The 13,016-nt window shown below is 53.0% G+C and overlaps 1 protein-coding gene across 1 annotated transcript in view; it reads left to right on the plus strand.

Annotated features, from left to right (window-relative positions):
- The first annotated feature begins 2,682 nt into the window (after window positions 1-2,682).
- Window positions 2,683-13,016, plus strand: part of AKNA (AT-hook transcription factor) — a 43,493-nt gene continuing 33,159 nt past the window's right edge. The window contains exons 1-3 of the mRNA XM_082630084.1: window positions 2,683-5,410; window positions 7,012-7,401; window positions 10,383-11,446. Of these exons, the coding sequence (XP_082486210.1) occupies window positions 7,125-7,401; window positions 10,383-11,446 (1,341 nt within the window). The 5' untranslated portion in view covers window positions 2,683-5,410; window positions 7,012-7,124. The remainder of the gene's footprint in view (window positions 5,411-7,011; window positions 7,402-10,382; window positions 11,447-13,016) is intronic.

The raw sequence follows: 13,016 nt of genomic DNA on the forward strand, positions 1-13,016 counted from the left end.
CCCCCGGCTCTGTACTTTGTAAGTGTTACCTCATTGGATCTTGGCAGCAGTGCTGTGGGGTGGCTACTCTTCTTACCCCTGTTATAGAAATGAAGAAACTGAGGCTTGGAGAGGTGAAGCCTCAGACGTCGCGGAGTTAGCAAGAGGTGGGGCTGGGTTTTGAACCCAGGTCTGCATTGACTGTAAAATGCATTTTTTTTCTCCTACATGGGTGGTTCCCAAACCTGGCTGCTCACCAGAATTACCTGGAGGGCTTTTTGGACAATACAGAGGCCAGGTTTTCTCCTTTTTCTTTTTGTTTCCTGAATCAGAATCCCTGGATCCTGGGCGGGGCCGGAGTTGGGAGCCACAACGTGCAGGGACGGGACACTGAGGCCACCCCTCAGGCCTGCTCCTGCCTCTCCGTCTTGGCTTGCTCTGCTCGGGGCACACACACTTGCTGTTCTCAGGGAAAGCCCCGCTGGTTCTCACCTTGCCCTTTGCGCTTGCCCTTCCAGAATAGTCTGCCTTCAGCCCTTCTTGTGGCTTGTTCCTGCCCATCTCTTCCTTCTGGTCCCTTGTTTGAATGCCACCTTCTCACAGAGATCTTCCTGGCCATCCCCAGACTCTTTGCCCCAACCCATTACTCTCTGACCCACAGATTGTCTACCAGGGCCACACATCCCAGTCACTTGGGACACTTTAAAATCGCTGATGGGGACTTCCCTTGTGGTCCAGTGGTTAAGACTCCATGCTCCCAATGCAGGGGGCACAGATTTGATCCCTGGTCAGGGAACTAAGATCCCTCATGCCGTATGGCGGGGCCAAAAGAAAAAAAAATCGCTGATGCCCAAAGACTGAGTCTATGAGTCTGGGTGAACCTAGGCATCAGTCTTACCGAAAGCAGCCCATCTCACCCACTCTGTTTCTCTCCATGTTTGTTTATTGTCTGTGTCTCCACTAGAGTGGAGCCAGGGCTTGGCCTGTCTTGTGCCCTGCCATTGAACTTCAGTTCAGTCAGCCAATTCCCCACCTCCATGCCGCCAGGAAAATCCCACTCTAATTACAGGCCCAGTTTGGGGCGAGGACAGTGGGTGGGATGGCAGGAATCATTGCAGCCTTCCTGAGGTGTTTAGTCGCATATTGGCAGACAGGACAGAGAATCAGAGCTGGAAGGGTGCCAAGCAAGCATCCAGTCTGCGCTCCCATTGTACAGATGGGCACTGCCCTAGTGAGAGAGGGATCCTCGATCAAGTTCATGCCCTGGATGGTAGGGGCTACGGAGAAGACCCTCAAAGGGTTGAGGCTGCTGGAGACCTCCTTCCAGGCTCAGCATGCTGTGTGACCTTGGCCAAGCCTCTGACCTTCTCTGGGCTTTATTGTCCCCGGTCTGTACTTTGGCTGAGATGGTCCCAAGTTCTGACACTGGAAGTTTCCATGAGTCCTTTCGTGAGCGGTGCCGACCTGCAGAGGGCCTGCAAGGGGTTAAGCTTCTTCTGCTCCCCCTCACTCTGCATGCAGACAAACCCCCTCCTTCTGACAAACACTTGTAGGAAATCAGGCTGGGCGCTTCCTGCCGAGGCGAGGCGGCCTCAGCCGCAGCAGGGGCGGGGAGAGGTGGGGAGCGATGCTAGTCTGTGAGCAGCGGCTGGGGCTGGCAGAGCGGCCTGGAGGCGGGCCAGGGCGCCATGGAGGCAGGGGGCTCCCCAGGTTTGGAACAAAGACTCCACATGCAGGTCCCCTGAGCCTGGGCCAGCAGGACGGTGGTGGAGCCCGAGAGAGGTGAGGGAGCCGAGGAGGGCGGGGGTTGGGGAAGCCGCCTTCCCCCTGGACGGGCCAGTCACAGGCTCTCTGGGACAGTCCGGGCGGCTGGACCAGCCCAGCCAGGAAGTTGCAGCTGTGGCAGCTGTATTACTTCTCTCTGGCTTAGGGCAGCCCGATCCCCCAGGGCAAGGGTGGATTTTGTTGGGGGGGATTTCCTCAAGCCTCAGGATCCCGGATCCCAGCCAGAGCTCTGATTCTGATCTCTGTGAACCTGGGCAAGCGCTGGTCCCTCTCTGTGCCCGGGGTGTCCTAATCTGCACATGGCGAGTTAGCCCCAGGGGCTGCTAAGGGGCTTCAGACATGATGCACGGGTGAGCAGCAGCCAGGAGGCAGCAGAGGGTCCCCACTAAAGAGTGCCCCCTTCTGCCGAGTAAGGACAAGGAGTGGAGCCAGGGATGGGCCGGCAGACCCAGCCGAGCCCTTCAGGCTGGCGGGACAAGAGTCCGCAGCAGCAAGGGGCACCTTTCCTCTTTCTCCTCGGCCTCTGCTGCCGCCGGAGAGAGCTGGGGGCAGGGTACGTCCAGAGGGGGGAAGTGGCTGTGCTACACGGCTGGCGGGAACTGGTTGCTACACGGCTGGCGGGAACCCCTTGAGAACAGTAGGTCTGTGCCCTGCCAGCTGCTCAGGGAGGGATGCCGAGTTCAAAAGCCCAGCCTTTCTGGAGAGGCCCAGCCACTTGGTAAGGGGGTCTTCCTTCCCCTTCCTCTCGCCGCCCCACCAAGTCTGATGGACTTGGTTTCGGAGTCACAAGCCCTGGATTTCAATCCCTGGCCACACTTCCGGACTGCGAGGTCTTGTGAAAGGCGGCCACCTCTCTGTGGCTCAGTTTCCACATCTGGGAGATGTCAGGGACTGGGTGGGAGCAAGGCGGGTGGCGCCTCGGAGAGCTCTGCTGGATAGTAAGGGGCTTGGGAGGGCATGAGGGAGCAGAAGTGGGCTGCGTGGCTGAAGCTGGCGGAGGAGAACCTGGGGATTGAGCCATAAAGGGAAGGGTCTCCACTTTTGGGCCTGGGGGCAGCGAAGCCCCCTGGGGGTGGCTGAGCCACTCGGGAAGGGGACAAAGAGACCACAAGGGGCTCGCCGACCCTCGAGAGAGCCAGCGGCAGAGGTGGTGTGGATGGAGGGAGGAGACGTACAAAAGGACGGGGAATGGGTGGTGCCTCCTTGTGGGGCTAGTTTCTCCAGGGCTGGCAGGGCCCCTGAGCCCTGGAGAAAGCAGTCCCACAAGGACAGCCCAGCCCTTGAAGGGACTTAGTGCTCACGGGGCTCTCCTGGGCTCAGCCTCCCAGCCCCACTGCCCCTGGGGAGCAGCCCTGTGCCCTCGAGAAGGCTGTCTAGAACCACCCTGTCTTTGGCCGCCATTCAGGGACCCCTGCCACAGCTCTCTGTCTAGTTCTGTTCGTACTTTCAGACCTCTGTGCCTTTGCCTGTGCTGTTCCCTCTGCCTGGAATGCCCTTCCGCATTCTTCTCCCCAAAATCCTCTTTGTCTCTCAGGCCCAGCTTAATGCTTCCTTCAACAGTAATCCTCTACCCATCTGAAATTTTGGAATGCTTTTACTCAGGTCTGTATTCCTCATGTCTTATGTGGTGCTTGGCACACAGTAGGAGATCATAGGTTTTCTTAATTTGCACCCACTGGGTGCTCAATATATATCTTTGTTACTCTGAAGTGGGACCTCAGACAGGAGGAGGGGGTTAACTGTTTGGAGTCTGTGGTCTTCAGAAGCCAACAAGTCAACCAGGAACCTCAAAGCTCACTTAGCCCCGTCCCCTACCTCCCAGCCCACCCTAACAGGGCGCCACTCCCCATGGTTGCGAGAGCAGGTGGCATTTTCTCCATCTTACAGTGAGGAAAACCTAAGCCCAGCAGTTCACGGTAGAGCAGCAGCACCAGGGCCAGAAGCTGGTCTCCAGACACCCTGCCTGCTTCTCTTTCACAGCAGCCCAGTGAGCAGGTGTCCTTGTCCCAGCGTGAGGTCAGCACGTGCTTGTCACTCGTGTGTGTTTGTTGACTGACTGGCTGACTGACCTGTCCTGGACTCCATGGCACCCAGGGCTGTGGCGTGCGCGAAATGCAGAGCTTTCGCTCATGAGAGGCTCACAGGTTTGGGGGCCTGGGGAACATGTGCAAAACTGCAGCCAGTGACCGCAGCTGCCTCCAACCAGAGGCTTTCCCTGGTCACAGTGATATTTCTGCAATGACTGAGTCATCCCAGGAGACAGGATGTTCCTCTTTGTGCACCCGAGGCCTCTGTGATTGGACGGGCTGCTCTGTGGCACGGCTAGAAAAAAAGCCCTTTAGAAGTCAAAAAAAACCCCACACGCCTCCCCCAGCCACTTCCTTGGCCGAGGTTTCAGAAAGAGAAAAGCAAAGGCTTTTAGCACCCTCCACACCTGCCATCGTGGCAGGGTCCAGAAGGCCTAGTCAAGGTCAAAGCGTGGGCCTTGCCCGGGGCACTGGTATAAAATGCGGACTCCTGGGCCCTGTCCCAGGGCCATGGAGTCCCGCTCTCTTCGGGTTGACCTTAAGGATCTGCATTCTTAGAGGATTCTTAAAAGCACTCAAGCTGGCAGGGATTTCCAGGAGGGGTACAGGCACCCCGAGAGGGTGTGGAAAGCAAGGATTAGAACTTCCTTTTAAAATATTTATTTTCTATTGGATCTTTTTAAAAATTCAATTTTAGATATATTTTTTCTAACACGTAATATATTCGTGTGAGAATGCATGCAGATGATGTTATAAGAAATACATGTTAGGTATATGAGCAAATATATTTTTAATGATGAGTTGTGTGGTTTAAAAAAAAAAAAACTGGAGACCACTCACTGGGCCAAAATTGACAGTTCCAAATCTTTTTTTTTTTTTTTTTTGCGGTACGCGGGCCTCTCACTGTTGTGGCCTCTCCCGCTGCGGAGCACAGGCTCCGGACGCGCAGGCTCAGCGGCCATGGCTCACGGGCCCAGCTGCTCCGCGGCATGTGGGATCTTCCCGGACCGGGGCACGAACCCGTGTCCCCTGCATCAGCAGGCGGACTCTCAACCACTGCGCCACCAGGGAAGCCCGACAGTTCCAAATCTTGCTGTCACTAACCAGCTGGGTGATCTTGGTCAAGTAACTATTCCACGCTGAGTTCTGGTTTTCTCATTTGAAGAATAGTTCTCCTATGACCTACGTACCTGTTTGGGGTGAGGGCACATCGAGAACAGGCAGTAAAGCTTCTAGCCTGGGTGGGCCCAGCGAGGGCCCAGCATATGTGGCGGGGGTCATGCGGAGGCTTACAGGGTGATCTGGGGGAAATTCAGGGAGGAGGGAGGAAGACTGTGTTGGGGGAAGAGGGTGAGGCCCCCGAGACCAGAGTGGGGACAATGTTAGTCCCCGTTCCTACCCCAGCCCTTGAGAAGGCAGCAGCCAATCCCTGGCGGACTCTCTATCCAGAAACAGTTGCCTGCTGACTTTTCCCAACGGTATGAACCAAGGCTCTGACCAAGGCCCAGGCGCACACGAGGCTGCAGGGACCAACACAGGGCGTGTCTGTCCTGGGAGGCCCGGGGTTATTCTCATTGTCTCCACGGCACGGAGGGAAGAGCCGGGACCCGAGCTGCAAGGTAACCTCTCATGCCAGCCTTGTCCCGACCCATGTGCGGCTTCAGCCGAGGCCCCTCTGCTCTCTGGGCCTCAGTTTTCCTGCCCGTAGAGTGGGTGCTTTGCATGGGCTCCTTGGGTGGGACCATGTCGCTGCTCTGTCAGCCTTGTGTTTCCAGGGCTCAGAGGAAGCGCTTGGGGGTGTTGGCCATAGCGGGAGGGGAGAGGAGTTGGGAGAGAAGGGAGAGAGGGAAAGGAGGAGAGGATAGAAGGCAGGCGGGGATGGCCCTTCTGCAGCCATCCTGCCCGTGCCACAGGTCCCCGTGCAACCAGGCTCTCCCTCTGGTTCATTCTCCCCAGGCAGCCAGAGAGAAACTTCTAACTGCACCTCGACGTGCTCTCCCATGGTCTGCATGCCCACACTCTCTGCAGTCAGAGCCCCAGCTCCTGCCCCCACTAGCACAGCCATCGGGAAACCACTTACATGTCGCCCCCTCCTGCCTCCAGGCCTTGGTACTTGATGGAACCCCTGCCTGAAAAACATTTTTTTAATTGAGGTGAAATTCACATAACATAAAATTTAACCATTTTAAAATGAATTCAGTGACATTTAGTATACTTATGAAGTTGTGCAATACCACCTCTACCTAGTTCCAAAACATTTCATCACCCCAAAAGGACGCCTGTGCCCGTTCAAGCAGTCACTCCCCTCTCCCCTCTCCCCCAGCTAAAGCACTAGTCAGCTTTCTCTCTCTGTGGATTTACCTATTGTGGATATTCTGTACAGTTAGAATCATACAGTACGTGACCTTTTGTGTCTGGCTTCTTTCACTTAGCATCACGTTTTTGAGATTCATCCTTGTAGCACGTGTCAGTGCTTCACTCCTTTTAGTGGCTGGATGATGTTCCACGGTGTGGATAGACCACAACTTGTTTGTCCATCCATCCACTGATGGACAGCTGGGTTGTTTCCACCTTTTGGCGATTGCAGATAGTGCTGCTAGGAAAGTGCATGTACACGTATCCGTTTGAGTACCTGTTTTCAATTATTTTGGATACTGGAATGCTCTTTTCACCGGTCCCCCACTCACGATCTGAAATCTTACCCAAGAGCGGGTCAGGAAGGTTCCCAGAGCGCGTGGTCTCTAAATGGGACCTATCCTGACTTCCTGGGCCTGCCCTGCACCCCCAGGGCCCCTCCCTGTGCCTTCCCATCACTCTCACTTTGATCTCTAGGTGCCAGGTTGTTTGTCTGCTTCCTCCTGGGCCCTCAGTTCTCATGTGAGCAGGGCCTGTGCCCCGGCACCCACGTGTGGAGCCTGACACATGGTAACAGGCACCAGCACACATGGGACACCTGCTGTGTGCCGGCCGCTGGCTTCCTTTTCCCATATCTCAGGTAATTTCATAAAACTCTTGAGAGAGAGAGGAATTATTACCCCAGTTTTACTGATGAAGAAATCCAAGGTGGAGTGACTTGGCCAAGGTCATGCAGCTTCAAAGGGGTGGAGCCAGGAGCTGAACCAGGGCTTCTGACTCCAGAGTTCCTGCTGGTAATTTCTGCTTCTGAAGAAAGGAGGGAATTCAAGGATTAATGCTCTCCATTTGATTGTGTCCCCGACAGGCCACAGGCAGGATGGCTGATGCTGAGAGGAGCCGGCGGGAACTCTGGTGCCCATAGGGGCAGCTCCATCTCCTGAAGATGAAGGGGCCCAGGTGAAACTCAGGCCAGGCCCAATGGCCAGCTCCGAGACGGAGGTCCACTGGGCCGAGTCAGGCCTGGGAAAGGGGCCCCGGCGGAGGCGCTGGGCCTGGGCTGAAAAGGGAAAGGATGCTGATGGGAGTGGCACATGCAGCTTGGTAGAAGAGGCGCCCTTTCCCAGCGCCACCAGCCCTGAGCTCCTGGAGGACTTCCGCCTGGCCCAGCAGTGCCTGCAGCCGCTGGAGTGGAGGGGCCCGGACTCACAGCCTGATGGGCACCCAGATCCTGAATCAGGAGAGTCTGCAGAAGAGGGTGAGACTGACTCCCCTGCAATCCCACAGTGGTGTCCCCCAAACATTCCCCCCTTCTGGCGGGAGGCAGGAATAGAGAGAGTTTCCAAATTTTCTTAAGTTAAAATCTACGAAGCCTACAATTTAAAATTTTTTTAAGATTTAAATTATATAAACAGTACTGTTCATTGCAGAAAAATCAGAAAATATAAGCCAAAGGAGAAAGAGCTAAAAATTACTTATTATCCAGATAGCTGCTCTCTTTCATATGTGTGTGTGTATATATATAAATGTAGTATGAATATGCGACAGTATTCTACATACTTTATCGTAACTTGCTTTTTTGTAACTTAATAGACATGAACGCTTTCCCAGCTTATCAAATATTCTTCCACAAGTCATTTCTAATGTCTGCTTAGGAATTCCGTGGTGTGGATATTCTGTAATTTGTTGGGCCAGTCCTCTTACTGCTGGGCATTTAGGTAGTTTCTCAGTTTTTGCTATTATAAATAGTGCAGGGATATGTCATTAGTATATCTTTGCACACTTAATTTGATAATAATGTTGATATTTTAAATTGCTTGGTGAAGGGGTTCTACCCATTTCTACGATTTTTTAAAATCCCAATTAGCAACGAGAATGACGGCTTCCCTTGTTTTCTAAAATAACTGTTTTCTTTGCATCAAGAACAACTGAGACTAAATTCCTAGCTTGGCTCAACAAGTCCCTTCTCCTCTCTGAATCTTGGTTTCCCCATCTGTGAAATGGGAGTAATAACACCTTTGAGCTTGATTACATAGTGATTATTGCATTCGAAAATGAATGAAACACCCCTGTCTTAGGATCCTGGGATCAGGCAGGCCCCCGTAGATGTCAGAGAAGCCGTCAGGCTGATAGTAGATTGTGCAGTGACCCCAAGTTCCTCATGCCAGGTCTGTTTAAAGTGGGGTTTGCCCACAGCTACCCACTCAGGAGCCATTTCCGAGCTGTCCTTAGGGAATGGTGACAGGGATGCACTGGGATGAAAGGGCAGAGGCATCTCTTCCTGAGGTCACATGGTAACCCCCTGCTGTAATGTAACAGCTGCTACCATGTCCTGTGCCCTTACTGTGTGCCAGGCAAAGGGCTGGGCAGGGCGCAAGCCATATCTCCACCTTTCCTCACCACCTTCTTCCAGGTAGGAGAGAATAGCCTCCAGATAGAGTAAAGATTGCCACAGAGGTCAGCTACTTGTTCATGGTGCCCTGTGAGGGATCAGAAGAGCCAGGATTGAAGCCAGGTCTGCCCGGTTCCAAAGCCCAATCTCTTCATCCCACTGCATGACGCCCATAGGCAGAGACTAACTTGCCTGCATAGCTGGGACCTTGCTTCTAAGTCCAGGACTGCTCTGAACCACTGCATGATCTTTGGCAAGTTACTTAACCTCTCTGGGCTTCAAGTGCGCTGCTGTAAACGAGGGAGACTAGCTGAAGGAGATTTTAAGGAGATGAAAGATGTAGAGGTGCCAAGGGTAGGGGAAAGAGCATGGGGAAGCAAAGAGTGCTATAAGGATTATGACAAAGGTGCATCTGGCCAGAGCAGAGAGTCTGTGCTTGGTGGTACCCAGACTGTGTCTCATGAAACTTTGGATCTGTGCCAGAGGCTGACACAGGGTCTAGGACAGAGGAGGTGCTCCATAAGCACTGACTGCACGGATGATGCACAGATGGATGAATGAATGGGTAGGTGGATAGGCAGATAGGTGGATGGATAGATGGATGGATAAGTGATAGCTGGATGGATAGGTAGGTGAGTGGGTGATGGATGGGTGAGTGGGTGGATGGATGGATTGAAAGGATGGATGGTTGGGTCAATGGGTGAGTGGATGTTGGATGGGTGAGTGGGTGGATGGGTGAGTGGAATGGATGAATGGATATTTCCTGAGCACTTACTATCTAATAATTATAACAACTATCCATTTTCTGGGAGCTTTGCATACCTTATTGTCCTCCTTCCTTCTTTCCTTCTTTCTTTTCAGTCAACAAATATTGAGCGCCTCCTCTGCAAATACAATAATAAATAAAAACAGAGCATCCTTGCCCTCATGAAGCCTACGGTGTAGTGGGGGAGGAAAATATTAATGAAAGAATCCCATAAATAAATGGAAAACTACAACTGTAATACATATTTCAAAGTAGAGGTATTCAGTCATATGAAAGCCTATAAAAGAGAGCTTTTGACCTAAGTTACAGAGATCAGAGAAGACTTCCTTGATGCGGTCAAGGTTGAGTTAATGTATGAAGGACAAATAGGAGTTACCTAGACAAAGGGAGGGAGAGAGGACCCTAGCAGAGGGATCAGCATGTGCAAAGGCCCTGTGGTAGGAGAGGATGTGGCATGGCTAGAGTAGGGAGAGACTGAGGGGAACCATGGAAAGAGATGGAGCAGGAGAGCTAATGGGGGGTGGAGACAGGGACCTTAGGACCATATTAAAGGTTCAGCTCTCTCCTGGGAACAACAGGAAGACAGTGAAGAGTTTTCATATGGAGAATAAGAGTGAGGATTGAGATGATGAGGTGGCTGCTGCGGTGGTCCAGGCAAGAGAGGATGTAGACTTGGGCAAACCTGGTGGTTCTGGACTCTAGAGCAGCAGGTGAGTTTGAGAGCACCATAGGAGGTAATGGGGACAGGACCATGTGACAGATTGGATTGCGGGGATATGGGGAGGGAGATGGCAAATATGCCTCCCAGGTTTCTGGTTTGTGCAGTTGGGTGGGATGATGTTTCCATTTGCTGAGACAGGAAGCGCTAGGGGGACAACCAGGTTGAGGATTGAGTTTGGAGGACCTTTGAGACAACCAGAGGAGGTGTTCGAAAAGTATTTGGCCCTATGGGGGGATTGCTGGGCTTCTGGCCGTCACCATGTGATGAGGAAATGAAAGCCCAGAGGGGTGAGATGGCCTAGGTCACATGACACAGTGAGTCCAGACCTGGCGTATACTAAGCAACGACCTGTCTTTCCAGAGTTTGAAGCAGAGGATGTGGACAGCCCAGAGAGTTCCAACTTGCCACTCAACTGGCCCCCGCAGCAGGATCCTCAACTGGACATGACTGAAGAGGAGCCAGATGAGGCCCTGGGAGGTGCTGAGGTCCAGGAAGCTGGAGAGAGCTCCCCAAGGTTGGGGTATGAGACTGATCTCAGCTCGGGGGGCAATGGGAACACCAGCCCCATGGCTCTGGGCTGGGGTCAACCCACAGGCTGGGTGGCTTCTGACGAACAAGCCAGTGGAGACAAACTTCGAGAACATTCTGAGGTCAACCCAACTGTGGACCTCAGCTCTGCCAGGTCATGGAGCAGTGGAACTGTGAACCTCAACCCCAGTGGCGGTCTGGATTCTACCTGGGAAGGAGAGACTGATGTCCCCCCACCCGCTGCCCTGGCAGAAACGTCACCCCAGAGCTCCAGCCACCACCTCCTAAACCCAAACGATAGAACTGGAGGAAGCGTTACTCTGCTGACGGCCACGGAATTCCAGGAGTCCTCAGCCCCTCCAGCCCAGAGCGTCCAGTGTCCTGCAGATAGATGGAGGAGAGAAACCACCAGCCTCTCCTGCCCTCAGCCCGGGGACCAGTCCTGGAAGCGGACACGGATATCACCTAAGCCTCTCCCTTCCCGATTCACCGGCTCCATCAGTCCCCTGAAGCCTCCACCTAGGTCAGCTCGACAGGACAGGCCGCCGCTCAGGCCGGGAGCCACTCTGGCCGGTCACTCATCTTCTGATGCCCCCAAGTACGGCCAGGGTCGACTGAACTACCCGCTCCCTGATTTCTCCAAGGTGGGACCCCGGGTGAAGTTCCCCAAAGATGACAGTTACCGCCCCCCGAAAGCCAGGAACCACAGCAGGCTGGCTGAGGGCCCTGCCAGGCCACTGATCTTCAAGTCACCTGCCGAGATTGTGCGGGAGTTGCTGTCAAGCAGCGGAGAAGTCTGCCCGGGAGAGGACCCCCCTCCTACTCACCCCACCACCAGGGTACCCCGAGAATTTCAGACGCCCGAACAGGCCACCAAGCTGGTCCATCAGCTCCAGGTAAGCCAGACTCATTTCTACACCAAGGCACCTGTTGGTCTGGGGTGGAGGCTGGTTGGGGTGGGGGGCCTTGGGGCTCGGCCAGGGGTCCCCTGCGATGAGGACAGTCCCAAGCCCTTAGCTCAAAAAAGCAGTGATTGCATTCATGCTGCAAGGGTAGGCCGTGTTTGTTTGTTTTTAACTCCTTCTATGAAAAACTCAAAACATATACAAGAGAGAAAATAGTATAACGACCCCAATGGACCCATCGCCCAGCCCCTGGCAACCTTTTTCATCTATGGCCTCACCTGTTCCTCCTATCACCCTACTGGAGTATTCTGAAGGAAATTTCAGGCTTCAAATCATTTACCCCCAAATATTTTAGCGTGTGTGTCTAAAGATAAGGAATCTCTCTTAAAGATAACCATACTCTCAGCATACCTAAAACTTAACACCAATTCCTTAATATCAACCAACGTCCAGTCAGTGTTCACGTCTCCCACTCTGTCTCATAAATGGCTTGTTTATTTTGGTTTGTTCGAATCAGGATCCAAACACGGCTCAGATATTGTATGCGGTCGATGTGCCTTTTCAAGTCTCTGCGCACCACCTCCCCACCCTGCCTTTCTGTTTGCGTTCTTTGTCAAACCTCTTTCTTCCTTGTAATTTATTTGTTCAGGAAACCAGTTTCTGTCCTGTAGAGTCTCCCACACTTTGGGGTTTGCTGATACACTCTCTGATATTTCTTCATGTGTCGCGTTGTCTTCTCTGTGTCCTGTGTTTTGCCCAGTTAGAGGCAGAGGCGTTTTCGAGTTGCCGTTGTCTGTTTATTTCCCCCCAGATCGTGAGCTCTGTGCCCGTAGGGATGTTTTTTGGCAAGAGCCCATCATAGGTGGTGCCTTCAGGAGGTGTAAACTGCCTGCTGGTCTCTCATTTGTGGTGTTAAGGACCCCTGATGGTCGTTGCCTTGATCCAGGCTTTCATGTCGGGGGACAGAGTGGTAGTATCCTAGTGCTAGCATTCCTTCTGCATTTATTTGCGGGAAATCTTCTATAAAGTGAAACTTGCCCTCATCAACTGTTTGGTTACCAAGGCCTCGTTCACATGGGAAAGACAGGAGAAACGCTTGATTGTGCCCTTCTAATTACCAGTGTTCAGAACACTGCGTCAGTTCCCTGGCCTCCTTCAAAGGCGACCAGTGACACTTGTTCTTGCTTTTCCCCTGTAATGACTTGTTTTAAGAAGCTCTTCGGTTTTGTTTATGGCAAATAGGGACTCTGAGTAAAGGCAACCGTGATTTTCAAGGCTTCTACTTCCGGATGCTTAGATGATTCAATCAGCCATTAAAAAATACTCATTAAGCACATATTACTTAATTCCTGGGAACAGAGCAGTGGAGAAGACAGATGAGGGCAGGGAATTCGGACAAATAAGCAAGTAGCTGCGGTTATGTATCGAGGCGAACCAGCCCAAAGGCCCCCATCCCTGGCTCACTGTCAGGGATGTAGAAGAAGCGATGGTGACGGAGTTCTCCTGCCACCTCCGACCCCCCAGAATTTGGCCATGGGGGTCTGTATTGCACGTGAGCCTG

This window comes from Mesoplodon mirus (genome assembly GCF_964341445.2).
Source record: "Mesoplodon mirus genome assembly, chromosome: 1".
NCBI lineage: Eukaryota > Metazoa > Chordata > Mammalia > Artiodactyla > Ziphiidae > Mesoplodon > Mesoplodon mirus.